Source organism: Balaenoptera physalus, assembly GCF_965194825.1.
Source record: "Balaenoptera physalus genome assembly, chromosome: X".
Taxonomy (NCBI): Eukaryota; Metazoa; Chordata; class Mammalia; order Artiodactyla; family Balaenopteridae; genus Balaenoptera; species Balaenoptera physalus.
This window is the reverse complement of record NC_138903.1, coordinates 17,398,452-17,421,844: the sequence shown is the minus strand read 5'-3', so window position 1 is coordinate 17,421,844 and position 23,393 is coordinate 17,398,452. Positions and strand designations below refer to the sequence as shown.

The window sequence follows — 23,393 nt, the reverse complement described above, 5'->3', positions numbered from 1 at the left end:
AAGGATGGGGTCTTTATCTGTTTTGTTCACCAGTGAATCTGTCCCGAAGTCCTAGGGCAGTGCAGAATAGGTGCTCATTAAATATTGGTGGAATCGGGAGGGTCACACAGACCTGAGTGTGGTGTTACCTAATTAAGAACAGTGTGCAATATAGTCAGGGTCTCCTGGTCCCTTTTGCTCCTCACAGGAAGGAAAATTCCTTTTGTGGGGGAATCAGAGCTTCATAGGCCCCCATGGAGGATTTCCCCCAATTGATTTCCTTGCCATGCATTCATTCATCCATCCATCCATTCATGAGTGAGTGTAATCACTATGGCCTTCAGTGTCATCATCTTTATGCAGGAAGTTGAACTAGAATATCGCTGAAGAGGGATAGTGTGGGGCTGGGGATCATTTGTCTCATATCACTGGCCTGAATCTTGCAACCAGAGCAGCAGTCTTTAGGAAGAAATAGCACCGAACAGCTCTCTCTGCTACTGGGGACAGACCCCCGCCCGCTCCGTGGTGCCTGTAATGGGAAGTGTGCCCCCCAGGCGATGAGCCGTGGTTTGATTGTCTGCTCCTCTGCGCGCCGTGAGGCTAATGATAGACGTCTGCCGGTTCCCTGTTGGCCATTCCTCTCAGACTGTGCTGTGACAGGGATGCGGGCATGTGGGGACGTGGCGAGGGGAACACACCCCTGTTTTCCCAGCAGGCAGCCTGCCGATCCCACACATCAGGAGCACTTCCTTCAGGGATCTCGGGCTGGAGCCACTTATTACTGGGAACAGGAGCGTTTTAGATACTGTCAAACTGAATCAAATGGAATTGGCCCAGCTGCCCTGCGCTGTCGGGGATTACGCCAGGGACTGCTCATTTGTGGTCCGTGCCCTTGGTCTTTCCCTCCTGCCTTGTGATTTCTGGGAGAAAGAAGGTCATTTTCTGGTTCCTTATTCAGGGCAAGCACAAAGGACCCCATGCTACAAATCCTGTGACTATTTATATTCAGGCTTATGGTGAATCTTCCTAACCATTCTAATCCTATAAAAAGCTCCTTGAAAGGATAATACATAACGGTTGAGTTGACATAGACACATGGAATGATTTCAACGGAAACGTTGTGCAATGCCGTGATTTGGTATTGAATAAGGATAGTCATGCACGGGTGCCATTGTCTGGATTCTTTCCCAAAGATTCTGTGATCACACAGATATAATGGCCACTCTGTGAGTCTGTATCCCATGAGCTCCCTAAATCGTGCTCTAAAATGCCATTCTGGTTGTCTCCATTCTGAGGCTGTGTCAGCACCTCCTGAATGTCTCTCTCACACACCCTCCCCTACTTATATCTGGCATTTCTGCTCTTCAAGGCCAACCTTAACTTTGATGCCTTTTTTTCTCCAAGCCTTCCTTTAGCATCCCAGATCTCGGCGAGCTCAACTTTGTGTAACACATTTGGTTTGTGCTAAGTCATGGTGTTTTCTTTTCTATCTACCTTGCATTGCTAGGTTTTGGTCATGCCCACCCTCCACCATCTTTAAACCATGTGCCCTTTCTACCTTGGTAGATTGTCAACTTCTTGAGGGAAAAAAAAAGGATATGTCCTGTACAGTTCTGTGTCCCTAGCCCCTAGTGTAGAATCATAATACATCTATTTCTAACACTGATCAAGTGTACTAATTATCCCACTGTACAGATAGGAAAGCCAGGGTTCAGTTAGTAGGACATTCGAAGAGTCACAAGATACGATTTGACCTGGGCTTTTGACTCTAATTTTCTTTTTGTTTTTTGTTTTAATTTTTTAAGCTTTTAAATTGTGTTTATTGATTTGAAGAAGTAATACATGTACATGGCCAAAAAAAATTCCAAAAAGTTTCTAGGTTTCTTTCTATTATACTACACCATACTGGTAAGTAAGTGCTTCCTTGTTCTCAAAATGCCCTGTTATTTTCCTCCGAGAAGCCAGTTCACTATGCTGACTTCTGCTGTTCTGTTAGTGGCTCCATCACAAAATTTGGGGATGACTTTTTTTGTTTACACTTCCCTCGTCTCAGCCAATTGGTTGCTGAAGACCAGCTTATCCCTCACAGATTCTCAAATCCACACCTGCCTTGTTCATTCTCACCCCTCCCCAGATCCAGCCTTCAACTCCCCCACCCAGATGACTGCAGTCTGGCTGCCCTCCCTACCTCCCTTCATCCCATATCAGTTCATCTCAGGGTAATCTAGAACCTTCAAGAAAGCTGCAGGGAGTCCTTCTACCTTCTGATTGAGTTTTTATTCCACAGATTCTTAACTGTTTTTGTTAGGCTATCAAGTTAGGTTTGGTAGTCTGGGAAAGCCATTCTCAGTTTTTAAATAATGGTTTTATATGCATAAAATAAAACACATAAGGTTACAAAAGGAACCATTTATATTAAAGTAGCTATCAAGCTATTTTAAAAGCAAATTTTGGTATACTAATCTATGTGTACTTCTTTACTATAAATAATAAATAATTCCTTATTAATACATTAAATAACAAGGTCTCCCAGCAGGTGTGATAACTACCACCACTTCAAAGTAGCAATGAGTGCAAACGATATCTTGAAATACCCACAGTATCTATGATGTGATATGAAAATACGATTTGGTTGGTGTCACGTCACAGGTCCTTCTATTACTCTGGTATGTTACGTATATTCCTAATCAAAGGAAATGCCAATTTTCAGTTGGATGTTAGTGGAAGTGAAGTGTTAATTCTTTTCCACTTGCGTTTATGGTCCCTAGGTTAAACCCCCCTTCCTGAGTCTGAATCTCGAGACCCTGTGAAGTCTACATTCTCATTCCCTGTTAACCTGTAAGCTTTGGGTCCTGCAGCTCTCCCTGTGTGGGCTTTGCACTCGGCACTGTACAGATGGGAGAGAAAACTGGCAAGTACCACATCTAACCTGAACCCTGCCTCTGTTCTGTTCACATCTGTGCAGGTAGAAGAAGGATGGTGGGAAGGTGTTCTCAATGGAAAGACTGGAATGTTTCCTTCCAACTTCATCAAGGAGCTGTCGGGGGAGTCGGACGACCTTGGCATTTCCCAGGATGAGCAGCTCTCCAAGTCAAGTAAGGAAGGAAGTCCTCCCACCATGCAGGACAGGGGTGGGGGTACCCACAGGTGCCGCTCCAGCCTCCCCTCAGTTCCACTGCCTGTGCTGAGCGACTGTGACAGAAGCTCATGAATATTTTCTTGGTCATGCTGCCTTAACCCACCGTGGTTTAGTAGGTTTATCATTGTAAAGGTGTGACGTGCATACCTTTACCCCGTGCAGGTGCACACTGTGAACATCTCTGGATAGGTGACTGTCAGCCTTCATAGTCCCCCGTGGATGGCCCATGTTGCTGTGCCTCCGTATACTTCTAAAATGTCACTCACTGCGAGTTGATAATTATTTTTAAAATGAACCAAATGAGATTGTTAATATTTCTCAGCATCTCTCGAGGAACTTGGAGAAAATGGCACACACCCACACACACACACACACACACACCCACACACACACACACACACCCCACACAAATCATTGATGGGGAGAAGGGCAATGTTCAGGACGTGTGTGTGCCAGCTCCCTTGAAAGTGTGCCAAGCCAGCTGAGGGCCCAGCCCCACCTTGGGTGAGCATGCATGTCCATCTGTGATGGTGAGAACGAACTCCAGGTCTTTCTCTCTCCAGGGCCTGAAGCTCTCCTCCCTCCAGCTTCTCTGCTGCCTTTTCCAGCTCACGGAACAAAAGGTCAGGACCGGGAAACTTTGTTCTCCCAGTCGCTAACCCAACTTCCTACGTGGGCGTCTGTGTATCTCTTGTGCCGTCTTGAGCCAAGGTCATGGGTGTGAATGTCGTAGAGGCTCGACTGTGTCTTAGCGGTTCGGCACTACCTGGGGCTGCAGACTTTCCTTTCTAACAAGAAGACAGCTCAGTCCTGTCAAAATAATTCTTAAACAGCTTTCTTTTCCATTTGGAAAAATCTGACTTGAGTGGTATTTTCAAGTTAGTTGTGTCCCTTTTATTTAACCAGTAGCATGATTGGGCAAATCCCTAATTTGGAGGTAAAGCCATTTCTGGAGTCGTGCTCAGGCCACCTCCTTCACTTGGTGTTTCAGTGGCACTGGCTGATTGGCTCAGTGGCTTCCAAAGTCTGGGGCTCCCCATCCCTGAACCTCATTCCATCCTGGGGTCTATGATAGGAAAGACAGGAGGTGATTTTGGGGCAAAGGAAGCATCTTGAAGCTCCTGCTGCCTTCTCTGGTTTGGGGCAAGGAGATTCTCTGCTAACATGGGCCAACTGATGAGTATGGCCGGGAGGGCAGAAAGTGTCCTTGACCCCATGGTAGTGGGACTTCTATGGCTTCCAAATTGTACATTAGAATTCTAACTGCCATAGTGTCTCCTTTCATATACTAGAATAGTATTGTACCTGGTAACTGGATCCTATAATAAGAATACTGTATCTTAAGGATATTGTGGATTAAATGGGCTTTCTTGGAGGGAGGACCAAATCGGGTCATTATACCATTATTTCTGTGGAAGTGTGTTATGAGTTCCAATAGCAATAATGTATATAAGCCACCTCACCTATAGAAGACCCTCTATTAAGTGGTCACTTTCATGGTTAATCATGATGAATTCTTGGGACGTAGCCAGTTAGTAAGTTGAGGCTGCTTACACACCGATTAGTACTGTGCTCGCTGAAGCATTGTCTCTGCATTTGGAAAGTACTTTGGGATTCCTGTACTCATGCAGAAAAGGAGATCTGGAGAGGTATTGGACCACATGTTCGGGAGAACCTTGACCTCTTGATATCCTGCCATGTTAGGTATGCTTTCAGAGCTGGAGCTCAGAGAAGTCATGCTCTTGTATTTTTGGAACTGTTGAAATAAACTGTCTCCTCTTACTCCAAGTCAATAATGTGGACATTTGACCCTGCTTGACCCCTTAGCTCAAAGCACACATTGCTGGAATTCCCGGGGCAGGAGGTTAGGAGGCGGAGTGGAATGGTCTTCCCAATCACTTAGCCTTCTGTCACATGCTCTGAAGGGACTGTTTCTCTCATGGAGACTGCTGTCCCCAACGCTCATTCAATTAAAACCTGCCATTTCAGAACTAGGAGAGCCTAATAATTCCGGCAGCCATGTTTAGTTACCACAGGAACTGTCCCTTGTCAAGGGGGTTTTTGAGGTCTCTGGAGAGGCATGTTCTCCTAACAAGGATGGATGCTTGTGAAATAAGTACATGGCTTTTGTAATCTTCCTGTATGTGCAATTAAGGAGAAGGGGGCCCATCTATTGATCTTTCTATCTGTCTGTCCATATCCATCCATCCTTCCTGCTTTCCTTCTTTTCTTCTATTCTTCATTCATTCAGCTTTTACTTGGCCCCTGTTGTTACTAAGATGCTGTACAAGGCACTGAAGATATACAGAGACAAATCAGATAGGGTCCCTGTCTTCAGTCAGCTCGCCCTGTGGAAAGGGTGTGCACAAATCAGCGACAGTTCAGGAAAGTGCCACACGTGCTCTGCTAGCCGGGTATCTGAGGACAAGTGGGATACACAGGCAGAGAGAGGCCGGTCCCATGGGGATGTAGGGACAGCGGTGGTCACAAAGGGCTTCATAGGGAAGCAGATGTGATTATAATGTCCCTAGGGCTTGCTAAATTGAAATAATCCCCTGAAAGAGAGAGAAATACCATCTCTCAGTGTTCTCACAGGCTGTTCAGTAACTGTTTACACTCTGATGGTAAAATATATGTAATTAGATCAGATCACATGCAGAAATTATGTATACTGGTAGGATTTGTCTACTTGGAACCTTTGGTTTTAGAGTGAATCTGCTCATTCCCTGTCCCCAGAGAATGGTGTTAGTAGTTTCAGTGTACTTTACTTTACAAAAGAAACACATTTTTGTTTTGAAATAATTATAGGGTCACAGAAAGTTGCCAAAAAACAAAACAAAACCAAATAAAACACACTGTACAGGGCGGTCCCATGAATCCTTCATGCAGTTTCCCCCAGGGATAACATCTAGTATAACTACAGTAAATGCGTATTTACTTTTATCATAGAACTGAGAAAGACAAATGTAGTTAATGCACAAAAGATATCTATGTTTTTACTCTGGTATGAGCTGAACTGTAGTTAATAAAGGTCTTTGTTAGACCAGCCCACTTAATACCCTTCATAAATTACAGTTTTCACAGAGACTGCTTAATTAATACATGGCTCTGGGGCTTCCCTGGTGGCGCAGTGGTTGAGAATCCACCTGCCAATGCAGGGGACATGGGTTCGAGCCCTGGTCTGGGAAGATCCCACAGGCCACGGAGCAACTAAGCCCGTGCGCCACAACTACTGAGCCTGCGTGCCACAACTACTGAGCCCGCGTGCCACAACTACTGAAGCCCACGTGCCTAGAGCCCGTGCTCCACAACAAGAGAAGCCACCGCAATGAGAAGCCCGCACACCACAACAAAGAGTAGCCCCTGCTAGCCGCAACTAGAGAATGCCCACGCGCAGCAACGAAGACCAGATGCAGCTAAAACTAAATTAATTAAATAAATAAGTTTATATAAAAAAAATACATGGCTCTGGGAGTAAGTCAAACTCCTAATGTTTGCACCATTTTGGTAATTTTTAGAGATCCTAGTGACATCATATAAAAATCCTCTCAATTTAAATGCTAGTAGACATTGGGGGAGGTTTTTTTTTTAAGACAGATAAAATCTGTATCCTGGTACATATGAAGAAAACTTTGTGAACAGTGTATCCTTATACATCTCTTTGTTATACACACACACACACCTACCCCTGTATGTGCACACACTTCTTTGATGTTTGTACTCTTCACATTGTTACTTTCAGAAGGTTTTTGAGGATAGTTATTCAGTTGAGTTTCGTTAACCAATGGATGAATGCAATTGAAGAAACATTGCATTTTATTTATAAGGAAGTGTGCCGCGACAGCTTGACACATTGTAGGTGTTCAGTAAATGCTTGCTGAATCCTTCTTACTCTGAGGAGGCATTTTTAGCTTTGAATGAAAGGTACAAATTGCTTGAACTTGCTTTTCTTTTACCCTGATGTATCTTTATATATGGTAGTTGGTTATGAAAATCTCTAAACTTTAGATCTTTGTTCAGGGTAATCTAATCTATCAAGGATAGAGTTACAGCAGTTGTGTTGGTTGATATGTTGATTTAAACATTTTATCTCAAACAAGAAAATTCATTGTCAGGTAGTGGCAGAAACTTTTTGCTGTATATTTAAATTTGAAAGCATCTTTACCTTTCATAGCATTTATGGAACTTTAAAGGTGCTTTTTCAAAAAGATTTTTGTCAACTTTTTATTATAGAAATTTTCTAACATACACGAATCGAGAGAATAGTATGATGAACCCCTGTGTACCTGTTACCCAGCTTCAGCAGTTAGCAGCCTGTGGCCAATTCATTGTAATTATACCACTGCGCAATCCCCCCCTGTATTATTTTGAAGCAAACCCCAGATATCATATAATTTCATCCATAAATATTTCAATATGTGTCAATAAAAGGGTGTCTTAAATACTGTTATCACTCCAAATTGTAATAATAATAATAATAATAATTGCAATTCCTCAAAGTAATTACCTATATGGTCAGTGTTCACTTTCCCCTAATAGTATTCTATTTTTTAATACAATTTGTTAGTTTGAATCTGCACCCAAAGAAAGTACATACCTTGTGATTGGTTGATATGTCTCAACTCTCTTGATTCTTCTTCCATGTCGCCTCTTTTCGTTGCTACTTTTTGCTGAAGAAACTGAGGTCCTTTGTCCATTAGTTTCCCACAGCCTGCCTTTTGCTGATTTCATCTCTGCTGTGTCATTTACTCTATATTCCTATAAATTGATAATTGCATGTAGGGCCTTGATTAAACTCAGGTTTGAGAGAGAGATTTTTTGGGGTGGAGGGACAGAACTGCTTCATAGGTGTTGATGGATAGTCTATCTGGAGGCTCATAATGTCTGGCTATCTTTCTTTTTGAATATTAGCAGCCACTGATGATTATCACCCAGATCTATGCACTCATTAGGGCTTGCAAAATGGTACCAAAACAGGGAATTTTTTTTTAAAAAAGAGTGAAATGGGCTCCCATGTAACAGATCAATAGTGAAAAAAAAAATGCTGAGTAAATTAGGTTTTTAAAAAACAAAACATCCAAGGGTTTGCAATAATTGTGCAGGCAGGATCTTATGTTAGGGATGGAAAGGAATTGAGAGCTCATCTAGCCTGGTGTCAGATGAGAACACTAAAGCCCAGTGAGATGAAGTCCTGGGTGTGGCCTCGCTTCTGAGCGATGAAGCCACCATTACATGCAGGCCTTCCTGCATATAATTTGCACATACTTTAGTATTGCTCCCATTATGGCTTGTCGTTTACCCTTTCACGGAGCATCTGACAAATTTCAAATCTGAGTACAGTTTAACTTATTTCTTCTTATGATCACAGACTATGATGAGTTAATTACCTTTTCAGTTATAATTTTGCACATGCGAGTATTGACTAAATGATGTGAAATAGAACTAATTACAAATTATATTGATATTATTGCATTAAATTATAATCAGAAAATATCTTGATCTGTAAGATTTATTTGGATGTAGAGGCAAAGAAATCCAGATGTGACTACTGTCCGGTTTCAATTTCATACATACTTTGCTTCACATTTAAGATATAAATGTGACTTTCCTGTTTCTAACATCTTTTTGATATTATTTCATTTCTTAGATTATAAAATAATTCTTGTAAAACTGAAAAGTATTCCTGTTTTTTTTTTAAAGAAAAATATCATTTAGCTACAGAAACATTTTAAGCTATTTCCCATAGTTTTCAGAGGGAGAAAGTTTGCATTTTCTTTCTATAACCATTAATAGCCATGATATTTAAGTTTGAATTGACTTTCTTATTTTCCTAATTCCTTATGTTTGAATTTTAGGTTCAGATACTTTAGTGACTTGTCAAGCGAAGGCAAAGATGGAGATGGCCTTTTAAAACTTAGGGCAAACCACTCCCATGATATAGAAATATTTTATTTCATTAGCTGTAAGAAATGGATTGCTTGTGCCCCTTGCCTATAAGAGCTAAAGCCAGGCTGGCACCCCCCCACACACGCTTTGGTGTCTCTATACTTTTTAATATTAAATGTTATTTGTTTTGTGTATGAGGTTCTGTTGGCAGTGAAGAGCAATTAGCAAATTGATGAAATAGAGTTTCAGGCAAAATTAGATGCTAGCGTAAGCATATGATTTTGTGTTGAAATTTTAAAATGCTTCCCTTTTACAGTGTTTGCTGCCTTCAAGTACTAATATTTAATAGTGACAATAGAATATTCCTCCCTCCCCCAAAATAAACAGCACTCATATTCATGGACTTTCCAATTGCCCATCTCTTGTTCTCTAGATGAAACGTGTGTGTCCTCACTCATCCCCATCCCAGGTTCCATTTCCAGTCCTCTTGCTGCCAGTGGATGGGGTGGGGGGTGGGTATTTTGCAGAAATGCTTGGCCATTCAGAGATAGCAGGGCCATGTCTACCTCAGTGATTCTCAGACTTGGTCCTGGGGAAGAAGAAAGGGAGGTTCTCTTGTACTTGGAGGAACTTTCTTGAAATACTGATTTCTTTTTCTTACTTTTTTCTGACACCAGAAGGACTGCTGCCATTCACTTCTGGGGGGCCTGGATCACAAAACAGCTGTATTTCTTGGGAGTAATGTTACCTTAGTGATTGAAGTTAAGCAGAATAAAAATTCACCCAAATAAAAACTAGCCACTGTTACTTGTTCCACTTTGTCATCAAAGTCCTCAAGAGCTACAAGTCTAAGGAGAACATTTGAAACACTTGTTTCTTTGGATTATCCTTATGTAGCCAGTGATTTGAATATCTAAGGTTTTGCTTTAATTGGACAGAGCACATCTGTCAAAAAGGGCAGATTTCAAAGCAGTGGTGTACCACCATGTCTGTAGGACACAGAAATTGGCAATACCTGATTCCATTTAATTTGTTGATCTGATCATTTACAATCCCTTTCATGTTATTAGGAGTGACATGGCCCAGAAGTTGACATGATGGTCCCTAATGGAATTTCCCGTTTTCCTGAAGAATGTTTCTAAAAAGTGAGACAAGTTGCTCTCTCTCACTCAGTTCCACTCTCTGTCTCTCTGTAAATGTAGCCTACCTTTTCATCCCTCAGACTTATTATGAGGGAGCTATGTAACTGGCCTCCAGTTCGATATTTAGCTCACAGCCATAATAGGACCAATTTCTTGGATAACTTAGAGTAATGCATATATTAATTGAGCTTGTCTTTATCAAACCATTTTACCTGCTGATGGTACTCTCTGTAGGGTGTGTGTGTGTGTGTGTGTGTGTGTGTGTGTGTGTGCACCCTCAAACTGGGGCAGAGTGTGTGTAGTCTATGTACTTACTCATGGTTCCAGAGAGATTTGGGCTTTAGCCATGTGTCCAGTCTTATGCTATTGATAACCTCTACTTGTAACAACAAAAAAGAAGATAATTTGCATTTGACACTGGGTGAGTCCTATGTCCTCATGCTTAAGTACAGTCTCATGACTGATATGGCAAAACCTCAATTAAGATGTTTCAGGAAATAGGGTTTTCTGATGTCTTTGGTGCTAAGCAGAAAACCCCTTACATTGACATGGAAGCCACGATTGGTTTCAAACTTCATTGGTAAAAGTCCCCCTCTAGAATACTTGTACATTTTCTTGCTTAAAGATACTAAGAATGAAAAATCTTTTAAAAGGGATTTTGTGCCTTGTTTAGACTCTTGGGGTCATGAATATCAGTTTGTATCATACTGGGCTCTAAGGGTAGAAGATAAAGAATAATGGACCAAAATCTATATTATGTTCGGGTCACACTGTCCAAGGAGAAGAATGAGTTAACTAAGGAATCTGATTGATTGGATTTCCTCTGGTTGAGGTTTTCCTACTCTCGAGGTATAATATTGAAGTGGCTTCCAGGTTTAAATTGGGCATAATCCACATGCCAGGCATTTGCAGAGGTGAGCCCTAATTCCGGCGCTCATTGCCATCATGCTTGCATGGGGACTTCGGGCTCATTCTGTAACATTCTTAAATTCTGCCTAATGGTTTCTAATTAATTTTGTGGATGAAGCTCTTGCAGTGGATTCATTGAAGACAAGTTCAGTTAAAGACTCTCCCTCTTCCTTCTTTTGCCATCATTTGCTCCCCCTCCCTCTCTCTTGTTTTTCTCTCCCCTTCTCTTCTCTCATTCACTGTCAGGAAAGACTACCTTTGAAGGGACAATTCTGTACCGAGCTGCACCGGGAAAGACGGAGGGCCACAGACGCTATTACAGTGAGTGACCGTAACAGGAGGAGGCAATTGTAAAGATAAGATCTGGGTTCTTGTGTTTTTTGATGCAGCTGCACTTTCCTGAGCTGCTCATGCTTCTGCCAAGTGTCTGTGTGAATTTCTGATCCAAGGACATGGACTTATTTGCCTGAGATAAGTGCCGTCTCCTTGGTGTGTGCTGCAGGAGCATTCCCATCACCAGCCCCTGGCGCTGTCTTGTTTGCTTTGTGCCTCTGTCATGTGTGTGACATGCGTGCATGAACCATGCGTGCAGAGAAGGGATCAGTAACATTGGTCATGGCATATGTGTTTGTACCAGTATCTCTGGGCCTCTGGGGTGGTGTAAGATGGCTTCCTGTGGAGATGTCAACCTCTCGTGGTTATTGCTTTTACTGAGTGGGTCATTGGAAACCAGTAAGTCATTTCTTCATTGCGGGGTTCAAAGAAGTAAGATTTTGGTAAGAAAAGTCCGTGCCAGAAATGGTATTTTGCTTTGCTCATTCAGCCAATCACCGCACGGCAGACTTCTTTTGGCAGGGCCAGTGTGTAGCCTTTTGTGCTGTGAAAGAAAGCTGCCAAAAGTTGAGGGGAAGGAGATGAATGAGGTTAATGAATGAATCTCGTGAAGTTCTTAGAACAGTCCTGCCACACAGTAAGCACTACACGTGTGAGTGTAAACTTGAAAATAAACAAAAATGGCTCACGGGCTGGAATATTAAGGAAATTATTGGCAATGACTTTTGTGTAATTTGGCCAGTTATATGAGTGGCCAAAGCAAACTTGAGGAAGCTTTGTTCTTTTTTCACTGCGAAGGAAAAGCATCCACCTTAGTGTGCATGTACACATATGCGTACATAGAGACGTATACACAGTGATGAAAGAGAAGGTTCACGCGTGAACACCGGAGCCACACTTCTCAAACTGTCTGCAGTGAAGTGTATTTTTATTTCCATTCCCCTGCGGACAGACACCGGGTACTGCTGGCTTGCCTTCACTGCGCATGCGCTGCACCACCCGCCCCTCCCAGCAGGAGCAGGCAGACCGACCGACGTTGGTCTGTGCCCTGTTCACCCAGACGCGTCTGTTGGCCGCACGTCCGGAAGTAGCACCAGCGCACACTGCTATAAGCATTTCCAGACACGGACACTTTCTGTGCTTGTCTCTCTTGTGTACCAGGAACGAGCCCTTCATGATCTTGGCTCCAGTCCACAGACCTCACTTTGGGTTGCACTGCCCTCGAGTGTCACCTGGCATTACGAGCATGACACAGGGATAGTTTACATAATAGTGTGTGTTATGAGCACCAGTGGCTAAAAGATACAGCACCAAAAATGAAAAGCCACCTTTCTTTTCCTCCGAAGGGAAGGAACTAGATTTTGAGCTATTTCGTCAACCCAGGTATTCAGACATTTAATTTCATAGTACTTAAAAGTGATAGAAGCAAGCTACCAGAATATCCAGAAGAAAAATCTGCCATGTGTTTCCTTCCCAGCCCATGCTTGTGTGGTTGAATGACCGTGCAACCTTTCCCTGTGTAACATAAAGAGTATTTCTCACAGTGATTAATATGATATTATTAAGATGAGCCCGGAAGGTGGCAAATCCCTAAAACCAGAAGCTCAGTGAAATCAGGTTGGCAGTGGTTGAAAATATTGTGTTTCTAGCTAATGAGGTATGATAAAAGAACCCTTCAAATTCTTCTCTTTGAAGAACTAAAACAGACTTGCCCGAATCCATTTGCCCTGCTGCCTTCTGCTGGTGGTGCTGGTGGTGGCGGCGGCAGGGAAGGGGAGCAGGGATGTTTTCTGTTCACTAACCATTTCTTTATTCCGCTCTCAAATGCTTCTTTCCAAACCAGAAAAGAATATACAAGCCATTTATCACACAGAAAGAATCCATACGGCAAAATGAGAACATGTTAAAGGGGAAATGACACAATATTTAGACTCCAAAATTATATCTCCAGCAGGGGTATTTCCAAAAACAATGAACAGATAAACACACGAATGGATAGCTAATCCAGGGAGGTTCTCCATGTTTGCACACTCGCATCCAGCCCTGTAAATTGGAGCCGACCCCCTTGCTGTGGGCTGTTCCTCATCGTTCTTCCCTCTGTTCTTGCTCATAAATGCTGTTCTTTAGTTAATTAAAATGTACACCAGGGATCTTCCTCCCCGCCCCCTCCTTCTTGGCTTACAAATACCATTTTATTGAAAACAGCAGCAACAAGAAACACAGCCATTGTTTAAAGGATTTGATTTTGAAACTTGTTAGCAATTTATAATGACCTTTCTATATTTTTCTGTTTTCATTTAACAGTTTCTTCCTGTACTGAGACTTCTTTATTTGAATGACTTCAACATTTTGTGACATTTTATGTGAGCAATTATTTGGTGTATCATTCTTATGTACTAAGAGGCCACCTTACGTGTAGGAAGATAATGCACAGTGTGGCTAATAGAGAACAAAATTTGATGGTATACTTTCATCCCAAGGGCATCATTGTCATCAGGAGACATATAGTAAATGTTCAGGAGCTATTCTACACATCTAGAGGCTTTTAGAGACAGGCTTAATGGAACTTTCCATAAGATATCCTTTTAATCCTGCCCTTTGATGGCATGACTAATGTACTGACCATCAAAGTAAGAACGTACACCCAGAAATTAACTAGAAACAAATAGGCTCTTCCTTTTAGAAACATGACTATGGGCAGAGCCTGGGGAAAAAAAGAATCTGGGGAGGTAAGTGTCCATGTTGTCTTGCTGATATCTATTTGATGACTTCCAACACATGCCACCGGAGGTCAAAGGAAAGGTGTCACGTCCCCAGTGTCCTTCTTTGGAAAGGAGTTCAGCTCTGGGGAGACGTTGGTGTCAGAGGAGGGAGGAAGAACTGTAGGCTTGGGGGATTCTGGCCTCCCGGAGGGCAGCTTCCTTTCCCTCTTTAACAAATACAATCATCTTGCCAGTGAAAGTGTTTCAATGTCAAGTTTGGTTTAATGCTTTCCTCGAGAAACATGTCTGCGTGCATTTATTCCTTGTGAAGCCATCGAAAGAGATTTAATTCTTTGGCAGTCATAATTTTGTGTGGTTTCTTTAATTGCTAATTTGTTTAAATGGCTTTTAACTTTACAGTTTCCCTTTAGGAAATGTTACTTTCATTGCTAATTGCTAACTGACATGAGTCATAGAAATGGGAGGTACAGTATGTGGTACTGACTAGGTGGGGAGGCGAGGAGGGGGCGGGAAGAGTTGTTATTGCACAGACTGCAGCAAAACAAATTTGGCTGAGAACCAGGCTCTGGCTGAAAAGAGGTGAAATGTCACATTTACGAAGAGATCTGCTTTGAAATTAGATTTTCTGAAAAGTTTTGATTCACTTCTTAATATTAAAAGCTGGGCACAGAGGGTGGGAGGGAGACGCAAGAGGGAGGAGATATGGGGATATATGTATATGTGTAGCTGATTCACTTTGTTATACAGCAGAAACTAACACACCATTGTAAAGCAATTATACTCCAATAAAGATGTTAAAAAAAAAAAGCTGGGGGGTGGGGAGATGGAACAAAACTCAGAGCCGCCCCCATGCAACATATTCACATGCTAAATGAAAAACCGCAGTGCAAGTTATCCCATACCCAGTGACACTTTTAGCAGTGGTTCCTGGCTGGCTATGAAGTGCTTCACAGCTATGGCTGATTTCTGAGCTCTTTCTTTCCCCATCCCCGCTCTTGACAGGTTTAAGGGAAACCACAGGCTCCGAGAGTGATGGGGGTGACTCGAGCAGTACCAAATCCGAGGGTGCCAACGGGACAGTCGCAACGGCCGCAATCCAGCCGAAGAAAGTTAAGGGAGTGGGCTTTGGAGATATTTTCAAAGACAAGCCAATAAAGCTAAGACCAAGGTCGATTGAAGTAGAAAATGACTTTCTGCCTGTGGAAAAGGTATGTTCGACAGTTTCTGTTTTATTTCAACGTAATGTGGTGTATCCAAAAAGTACCTTGTAGGGCTTGGCGTCTACGACTTCCTATGCCTCTTCTGAGGTTTCATTGTCCTCGTGTGCAGCTCTCCTTCTATATAGGAACAGCTTTCCTCGAAAGGCTCATGCTCTAGTTTACTGTTGCTTTTCTTACTGATCTCCTCTCTATGGAATGTTTCTCAGGATGACTTTTCAAATAGACCGGCCCTTCTGTATTTCCTCCTCAGAAAAGCCACTCATGCCTGGACCCAGCTAAACACATAACCTTGGTACTTTTCAATCTCTCTTCTCTCCTGGTATGTTTCTCTTGTGATTTGTGCTTGGGCGTGTTGACTGGTTCTGCAGTAGAGAGAGGGGTTGTGCATTTTTTTCTCAAGGTATTTGGTGGTAATGATTTCAGACTACTGAAAGGAAGTCTCCTGCGTGTGTGAGTGACGGAGATGGCCCTCGCTGTGAATCCCTGGGTTGTTACCATCAGGAAGCTGGCTGTTTTCTCCTGCCCCTGGTTCTGGGTTGGCGAGAAGCAGACAGCGTGTTGCTGCTGAGTACGTGGTTGCCACAGCAACACACCCAGAGCCATTGTGCTTGTGGCTGTCAGTGACGTCTACTGTGGTACACTTTTAAGCATCATAGCCTTGCTTAGGATTTGATAAATACTGTGGAATTTTCCAGATTGTAATAAGCTACACTCGTGCTGTGCTTAAAGAATGTTTGTTAATTTGATTTAGTGCTGAAATTTTTGCTTTGACGTTTGTGCCAGCAGGCTTCGGGGATGGGGCATGGGCAACATCTCTACTGCAGGTTTATCGACGGCTTTTAAATGTTTTTCATTTCTCTGTCAGATGAATTTTTAAAAGTTGCATCATCGTCTGCAGCTGTAGAACTTCCACCCACCTCCCTCCCGCCATCCACCAGCAACCTTGCCCAGTGTCATCATGCATTAGAAACAGAATCGGGAAAGGAAACTTTTTGGATGCTTAATACCCTTAGAGATGAATAAGGCAGAAAGGGCAGATACTTAAAAAGGAAGGACTGTTTCATTTAAACTCTTGTTTTGTGGAAGCTTCTCTAGTCGATTTGCTATTTCTCAAGATCTGAAAACTATCTAGTTAGTGTCCCAGCTTGTGAGTTCATTTCTGCTTCACATGGTCACTTTCAGATTCCCATAAATATTTACAAAAGAGCAAGTTCCCATCTTGGAAAGGAACGATGAATACAGTTTTTCTTCATTTTGTTCAAGTGGTTGAAATGAACATGACCATTGACTCAGTCAGCAAACAGTTAATTCCTTTTGTTTGTTTTATGATTCTCAGTCTTATTCTTCTCTGTGTAAAAGGACATTGTGTGTGCATAACTTTCATTATTGATACTAATATTTGTCTTAACCACTAATAATAAATTGGCTTGTTACTAATAGCAGTATCAGCGACAAATATAATACTCCCAAGTTTGTACCTCAGCACACTTCTCTGAGCTCCACAGCCACGTGTCCAACTGCCATCTTGAACATCTCCACTCGGAGGTCCTAAATTCTTAGCAGCTTGTCCAGACCTGAACTCATCCTCGTCCCCTTCAGACCACTCTGCCCACAGCCTTCCCCATCTCAGGTGAAGGCAGTGCCACTCCCCCTCCCATCACTCAGAAGAAAAGTCCTGGGGTTGTCCCTGACTCCCCTCGTTCTCTCCCATCCCGTGGCTGATCCATCAGGCGACCCCATCCGCGCAGCCTCCTAAGTGGTCATCACCTCTGCTCTCCCCCTGCTCTCGCCATCGCTGCGGTGGCCTCCTAAGTGGTCTTCTTGCTTCTTCCCTTCCTCCTACGGTCTAGCGTCAATATCAAAGCCAGGAGGGTGAGCCTTTGAAACCCGAAGTCAGGTCATGCCACTCCTCCGCTCGCACACCTGTAGAGGCTCCCCTGTGAACCAAAGTGAAAATCCTCCCTGAGGCCCAGGAGCTGGGATGACCTGACTCCCATTGCCGCTTGGACCTCCTCCCTCACTGCTCTCTCCCTGCTTGCTCCATCCTGGCCCCCTCGCTCCTCCTCAAGCATGCCACGCACGCTCCCACTTGGGGGCCTTTGCCATGGTGGTGTCCTCTGCCTGGACACTCTGTTTCCACCTGCCGGCTGTGGCTGCCTGCCTCTCCTCCCTGACACCTGCTCATTCTGAAACCTGCCCCCTTGGCCCATCCTGCTTACTTGCACTGCATTTTTTGTTTTCCCTAGCATGTGCCCCCTTCTAACATGTTTATTTTTTATTATGTTTATTCTTTGTTTTGTTCACTGATGTATGCTATGTGCTTAGAACAGTGTGTGGCATATAGTAGGTGCTCAGTAAGTGTTAGTTAAAGGAATAATATTCAAACTATATTAATATAGCACTTTAAAGAATACAGACATCTATAAAATGAGGGAACCGGGTGGGATAACAGTTATATAGTTGGAAATATAGTAGTTGTATGGTTCACTGCACCGCTGTGAAACAGAAGATTTATTGCATTGGTCTTAGAGACAAGAAATGTTAACTTCATCAGAGTAATATATATATGTACGGCGTGTGTATGCATCTTGATTCATGATTTGTTTGCAGAATGAAACCATGTGCTGGCAGCTCCCTTAACCTGCTTCTCATTGTGAAGCCTCTGGGGAAAACTTAAACTTCCCAGCCTGCTTTACTGGCTGCGGACAATTTTTATAGCATCTAAGAGGATTCAAAACTCTCTCCCCCCCCTGTTGTTGGCGCCATGGATAGTTACATAGATTTATGGATCCATTATGTTATTGCACAACCTGGCATGGGAGCTGATGAGTGTGATAATGTGTTACTTGTGTACGACCTGGTTCTCATCGCTTCTGAGATGGTTTTGTGTCTAAGATTTATGTTTAAGGAAGGAAGTTTCCTATGAGAGTTGAGCTCGCTGTTTCGATTTTGCAGAAGCACAAACTGGATCTCATGTGGCAGCATCTGTGTTAGGTGAAGCCCAAGCAGGTCTTCCACTCAGGCTGGGACAGTTGACCTGTTGACATGACTGGTTTGATAACTCGCATGAGGGAAAAAAGGTCTATGATAATTATTAACAGCTGCAAGCATCCTAGTATACTTTCCGTTCAAGTTTGCAAAGTTTTGAGATCCACTTTTCTGAGTCAGTTGAAAATTTTGTGCTTATTTTACCTGTGCTTTAATCCATATCACCCTACCCAGAGTGGTTGAATGCTGATGATTATACACCAGGAGAGATACTGGTGTATCTGTAACAGTCCCCCGACCAACAAGGAAATAATTAGTATTCTTGCTTCTCTTACTGAGCTATAAGGAAGGACCCCATTTATGAGTCTTTTTAATACTACCAACCTGACATGCCTGTGAATGATGTGTTTAATGTACCATTTAACTGAAATATTTATAGGTGAAATGATTTAATGTCTGGGATTTTGCTTCCAGTAATTTGGAAGATGGAAGAGTGGGTGGGGCACAGAGGAAACCAGATTGGTCATGAGTTGATAATTGTTGAAACTAGGTGGTGCATACATGGGGATTCCGTACACTGTACTCTATTTTTGTATATGTTGGAAATTTCCCTTGATAAAGGTTAAAGAAAAAAGAAAAGAACCTTGGGGAAAAATGTACCATTTAAACTAAGCCCAGAGGTACGTATGTGTTATATCAAAACAGTGGAAAATGCGTTGTGGCTAAAGATGAACCAAGTTAAATATCATAAGATTAGAAGGGCATGGTACCATTGTCCTAGCTGATTGACCTTGACAAAGTCACTTAGCCTCAATTGAACCATCTGTAAAATGGGAATGCTCTTTATGCCTGTCCTACCTCATAGGACTTTTACAAAATGCTACGTAGCTGAAAATACTTGGAAATTGTAAATGTAACTCATTTCAGCTAGTATTTGTTCAGTACTCACTATATGCTCCGTACTGAGGATACAGTGGTAAACAAGACCAGGTCACTGCCCCTCAGGGAGCTGCAGAAAAGTAAACAAGCAATAATAATACAGTGTGGGGAATGCCGTGACCAGGCTGAGAACACAGTACTGTGCCGTAGGAGCCCTTGGGCATGGCAGGAAGTAGCGAGTTGTTAGGGAGGCTGGAGAGTGTATATTCATGTGTGTGTACCTACTTCCTACAGGAAGTGGTGTTTAGACCTGTAGGAAGTGATGTTTTTAGACCTACAGGAAGTGATGTTTAGGCTGAGAACCATGGGTCCAGTACACATTCATCAAGCAAAGGAGCATAGAGTTGTCAAGGTGGGAAGAGCAACATGTATAAATGCCTCGAAGGGAAAAGGAAATAGCACAGAGCATGTGTCGAGGCTCCAGCAGGAAGTGGGGAAAGATGAGAATGGAGAAGAAAGCAGGGCCCACATCAGGAAGAACCTGGTGAGACTTGTTAAGGAGTTTGGACTTGACTTTGAGGGCAATGGGGAGCCATCAATGGGGAGCAATTCTCAGCAAGAGAGTGACATGATCACATAGATGGTTTAGAGAAAGTATTCCAAGCTTCAGTGGGAGGAGTGGATTACAGAATACAGGATAACTAGAATTCAGGGGAGAGGTTAACAGAAACTTGTATTGGCTCTACCAGTAAATCCCCCTCCTCAATGTAGATTCTAAACCAGTTAATGAGTCAGTAGATGGAGAATCAAAATATTATTTTTGTTCACTTTTTCAGTATGGATATCCAGTTGACTCAGCACTGTTTATCAAAAGGATCATCCTTTCTGCAGATCACCTGTTTATCAGAAAGGTCACCTTTGTCATAATTTAAGTGGCTGTGTATGTGCGGGTCCATTTCCAGACTCTCTGTTCTGTTGGTTTGTTTGTCCTTGTGGTCATTCTGTACTACCTTAATTACTGTAGCTTTGTAGTCGGTCTTGACATCTGGTAGTGTAAGTCCACAATCTTTATTCCTCTTCTTCAAGATTTCCTGCGTTGTTGTATTTTCATATAAATTTTAGAATCAGCTCGTCAATCTCCACCTCCCTCCGCAAAGAAACCTCCTGGATTTCGAATGGGAGTACGTTAACTATAGATACTTTTGGGGGAGAATTGACACCTTTCCGATCTATGAGCATGGTATATCTATTTATGTAAGTCTTATTTTACTTTGTAAAGATTTCTCAAGTTACATATTTATGATTTGTACATCTTTCTCTACCTATGTTATATTACAGTGTTGTTATTGATGAAGGCAAAGTTGGAGGATATAGATTAGTGTGAGAGCCAAATGGGCCTAGCAGTTGATCTCCAGAATTAGACAGACTCACCCACCCAGTCTCAGCAATGCTGGACTCGGGCAGACCCATGTGAGGTAGAAGGGCCAGCTCCTTGAGGAACAGCAGAGAAGGCCAACTTCCAAGAGGAGGAAAGAGAAGAGCTGAGCTAAGCATGCCCAGTTTATTTTTCCTAAATTCAAGTATCAGAGAAGTCATTTCACTCTCCCAGGAGAAAGTGAATAGGGAGATAGAGAGTTCCAAGAGTGTTCAATTCTGCCCGGAGGCCAAGTGTGTCCAGAGAGTGTCCATTTGGTCTCCCTTTCACATGGAAGGAAACATCAAGATAAGACCAACAGCTTTTCTAACATCTTTGAATTATTATCATAAATGTTTGGGGGAAATATTTTGGAGATAGAATCAAGAAGTTTGATAGTATGTGGGAGATAAAGGAGAGGAAAGACTTGAAGAGGATGCCTTGGGCAACTGGCTTCAGCAGCTGGGTGGATGGCAGTATCGTTCCCTGATAAGAGAGCACTGGAGGAGAAAGATATCTGGGGAGGAAGGTCATGGGTTCAGTCTTAGACTAGCTGGATTTTGAGGTCCTTGTGGAACCATCAGGTGGAGGCATCCAGCAAGCAGTTGGATAAATAAGTCTGGTGATGGGGAGAGAACTGTAGATGTAGGTTTTGGAGTCATCCGCCTAGAGATTGGGTTGGGAGACTGTAAGAAGGCAACCCAGACAGGACCTTATTCTCATGAATATGGCTTATATCTTGTCTCCCAGCGGTGGACCTGAGAGAGAACTTCCTCATCAGGCTGCTTCCCTGCAATCCCAGCCTGGCCTCACCCTTTTTCTGAACTCCTTCCCTTTTCGTGAGCCACTCAGATGATCACTCCTGGCCAAATACTCTGGGAAAGGAGTGTCAGGTATTACACATGGGTGGGTAAATTCCAGATGCTCAGGTGAGTCCCAGGACCTACCTAAGCTGATATGTCTTTATGTAGAATAATCCTGGCTTTCGGATGCGAGCTTATTCCATGCTTAAGTGCCCTAGGCACAGCTAGTCTTGGCCCCCTTAATTATTGAGAAAAGCAGTCTTTTTGGCCTGGGCTCTTCAAACAGCCAGATTGGAAAAGGTATTTTTCCAGGTTGGTTGTTTACACTATTGGAGTCCCTACAAAGAAATCCTTCAAGAAGTTCCATGGTCTTCCTGTCTTAGTTGATTTCCATTAGTGACTTCTGATCTCTGTCTCTTGAAATGATTCTGTTTTCTTTCTCTGTTTTCTACTATGTTCCACAACTAGACATTGTGTTTGTGACAGTCGCTTTTTCAGCTCTCATCATCTTGAATCTCATTTATAGAATCACAGTCATCCAAATTAATGCCTTTATAATATCAACATTGTAGCTTTTACTTGTAACAGAGAATTAGAATTAAAATCATATATAAATGAGCTACTAATCAATTTTTTTAATCAGCCAAATTGCAGCCAGAGAAATTCTGATATCTTCATATGTACCTCAGGCAGTCTTTTTATCCATACTAGTAAAAATTCGTCAAGCTGTATACTGATGTAAAATTAAAACATGTAAACATTGAAAGTTATGATCTTAGTTCCTTAAAAATGAGAGATTTATGTCTCTAATCCTTTGAAGACTAGAAATAAGCTCTGGGGAATCCCAGAAGCTAATGCTACATACTTTGACTAATGAAACACAACTGGGTCGAACCTTGGCATGATTATCTGAGACCCATAGTATTGGATGTCTCTCATAGTGGTTGAAAGATAAGATTTTGTGACATCTCTTGAGCAGTTGAAAGACCCGTGATTTTTAAAGAGCAGGTGGTGTTGAGATGCCCACTGGTCGCCTGAGCTGAATGAAGTGTCTGGGATTTTCAGACTTGGGTTTATGTGTTATCTTTCCTTATCTAGGAAAAGTGAGGAGAGGGCCGGTGGTAGGAAAAGGGAACCAGAAATAGTATACAGGGTTACTCTTTGACATATTAGGTACTGTTTACTGTTTTATGTATGTTTGATATATACCTTCTAAAACATTCAGCATAGTGTATTTTCTATGAAATGTTTAATTGCAGCCAGATGGTCACCAAGAATCACATTCCCAGGAGGCCTTAAAATTGTGTTTTTAGGAATATAGTTATTAAGCATGCAGGATAGACTGCCCGGGTTCACATCCCAACTCTGCCTCTTCCTGGGACAAATTACTTAAGCACTCAATGCTTTAGATTCCCCATCTGTAGAATCAGAATAACAAGAGAACCTGGCCCATATGGTTGTTAGGAGGATTAAGTAACTCAAAAAATGGGTAAAAGTGCCTCGTGTAGAATAATCACTAGATTAACGTTAGTAGTTATTATTGTTGCCCTTCTGGTTATTAGAACAGGAGTGCCTATAAATAGCAGTGCAGTCTCCGGGATCATTTCTTTAACGTTTTATTACGGAAATTTTAAAACTCAGAGAAGGAAAAATGAATTTTGCTCCATCTGTGGTAGCTGTTTGTTTGACATCACCAAGCCTTCAGTATTGGCCGTTGGGGAGTAAGTGCCATGCAGAGGATTTTAGGGCAGTGAAAGTACTCTGTATGTATTCTGTATGATACCATAATGATAGATACATATCATTATACATTTATCCAAACTCATACAATGTACAACGTAAGAGTGAACCCTAAGGTAAACTACAGACCCTGGGTGATAACGAGTCAATGGAGGTTCATCAGCTGTAACAAACGTACCACTCTCATGTTGACAGCGGGGGAGGCTGAGCATGCGAGGAGGCACAGGGTATCTGGGAA

At 42.5% G+C, this 23,393-nt stretch overlaps 1 protein-coding gene across 8 annotated transcripts in view; it reads left to right on the top strand.

The window, feature by feature from the left end:
• SH3KBP1 (SH3 domain containing kinase binding protein 1) overlaps positions 1–23,393 on the top strand; it is a 337,837-nt gene that overhangs the window by 184,050 nt on the left and 130,394 nt on the right. For 4 of the 8 annotated variants that reach the window (XM_082447084.1, XM_082447088.1, XM_082447087.1 and 1 more), the window contains 4 exons: positions 2,945–3,074; positions 3,682–3,741; positions 11,302–11,376; positions 15,114–15,319. In XM_082447084.1, the coding sequence (XP_082303210.1) occupies positions 2,945–3,074; positions 3,682–3,741; positions 11,302–11,376; positions 15,114–15,319 (471 nt within the window). The remainder of the gene's footprint in view (positions 1–2,944; positions 3,075–3,681; positions 3,742–11,301; positions 11,377–15,113; positions 15,320–23,393) is intronic. The other 4 variants (XM_082447089.1, XM_082447091.1, XM_082447086.1 and 1 more) reach the window with 2 other exon arrangements.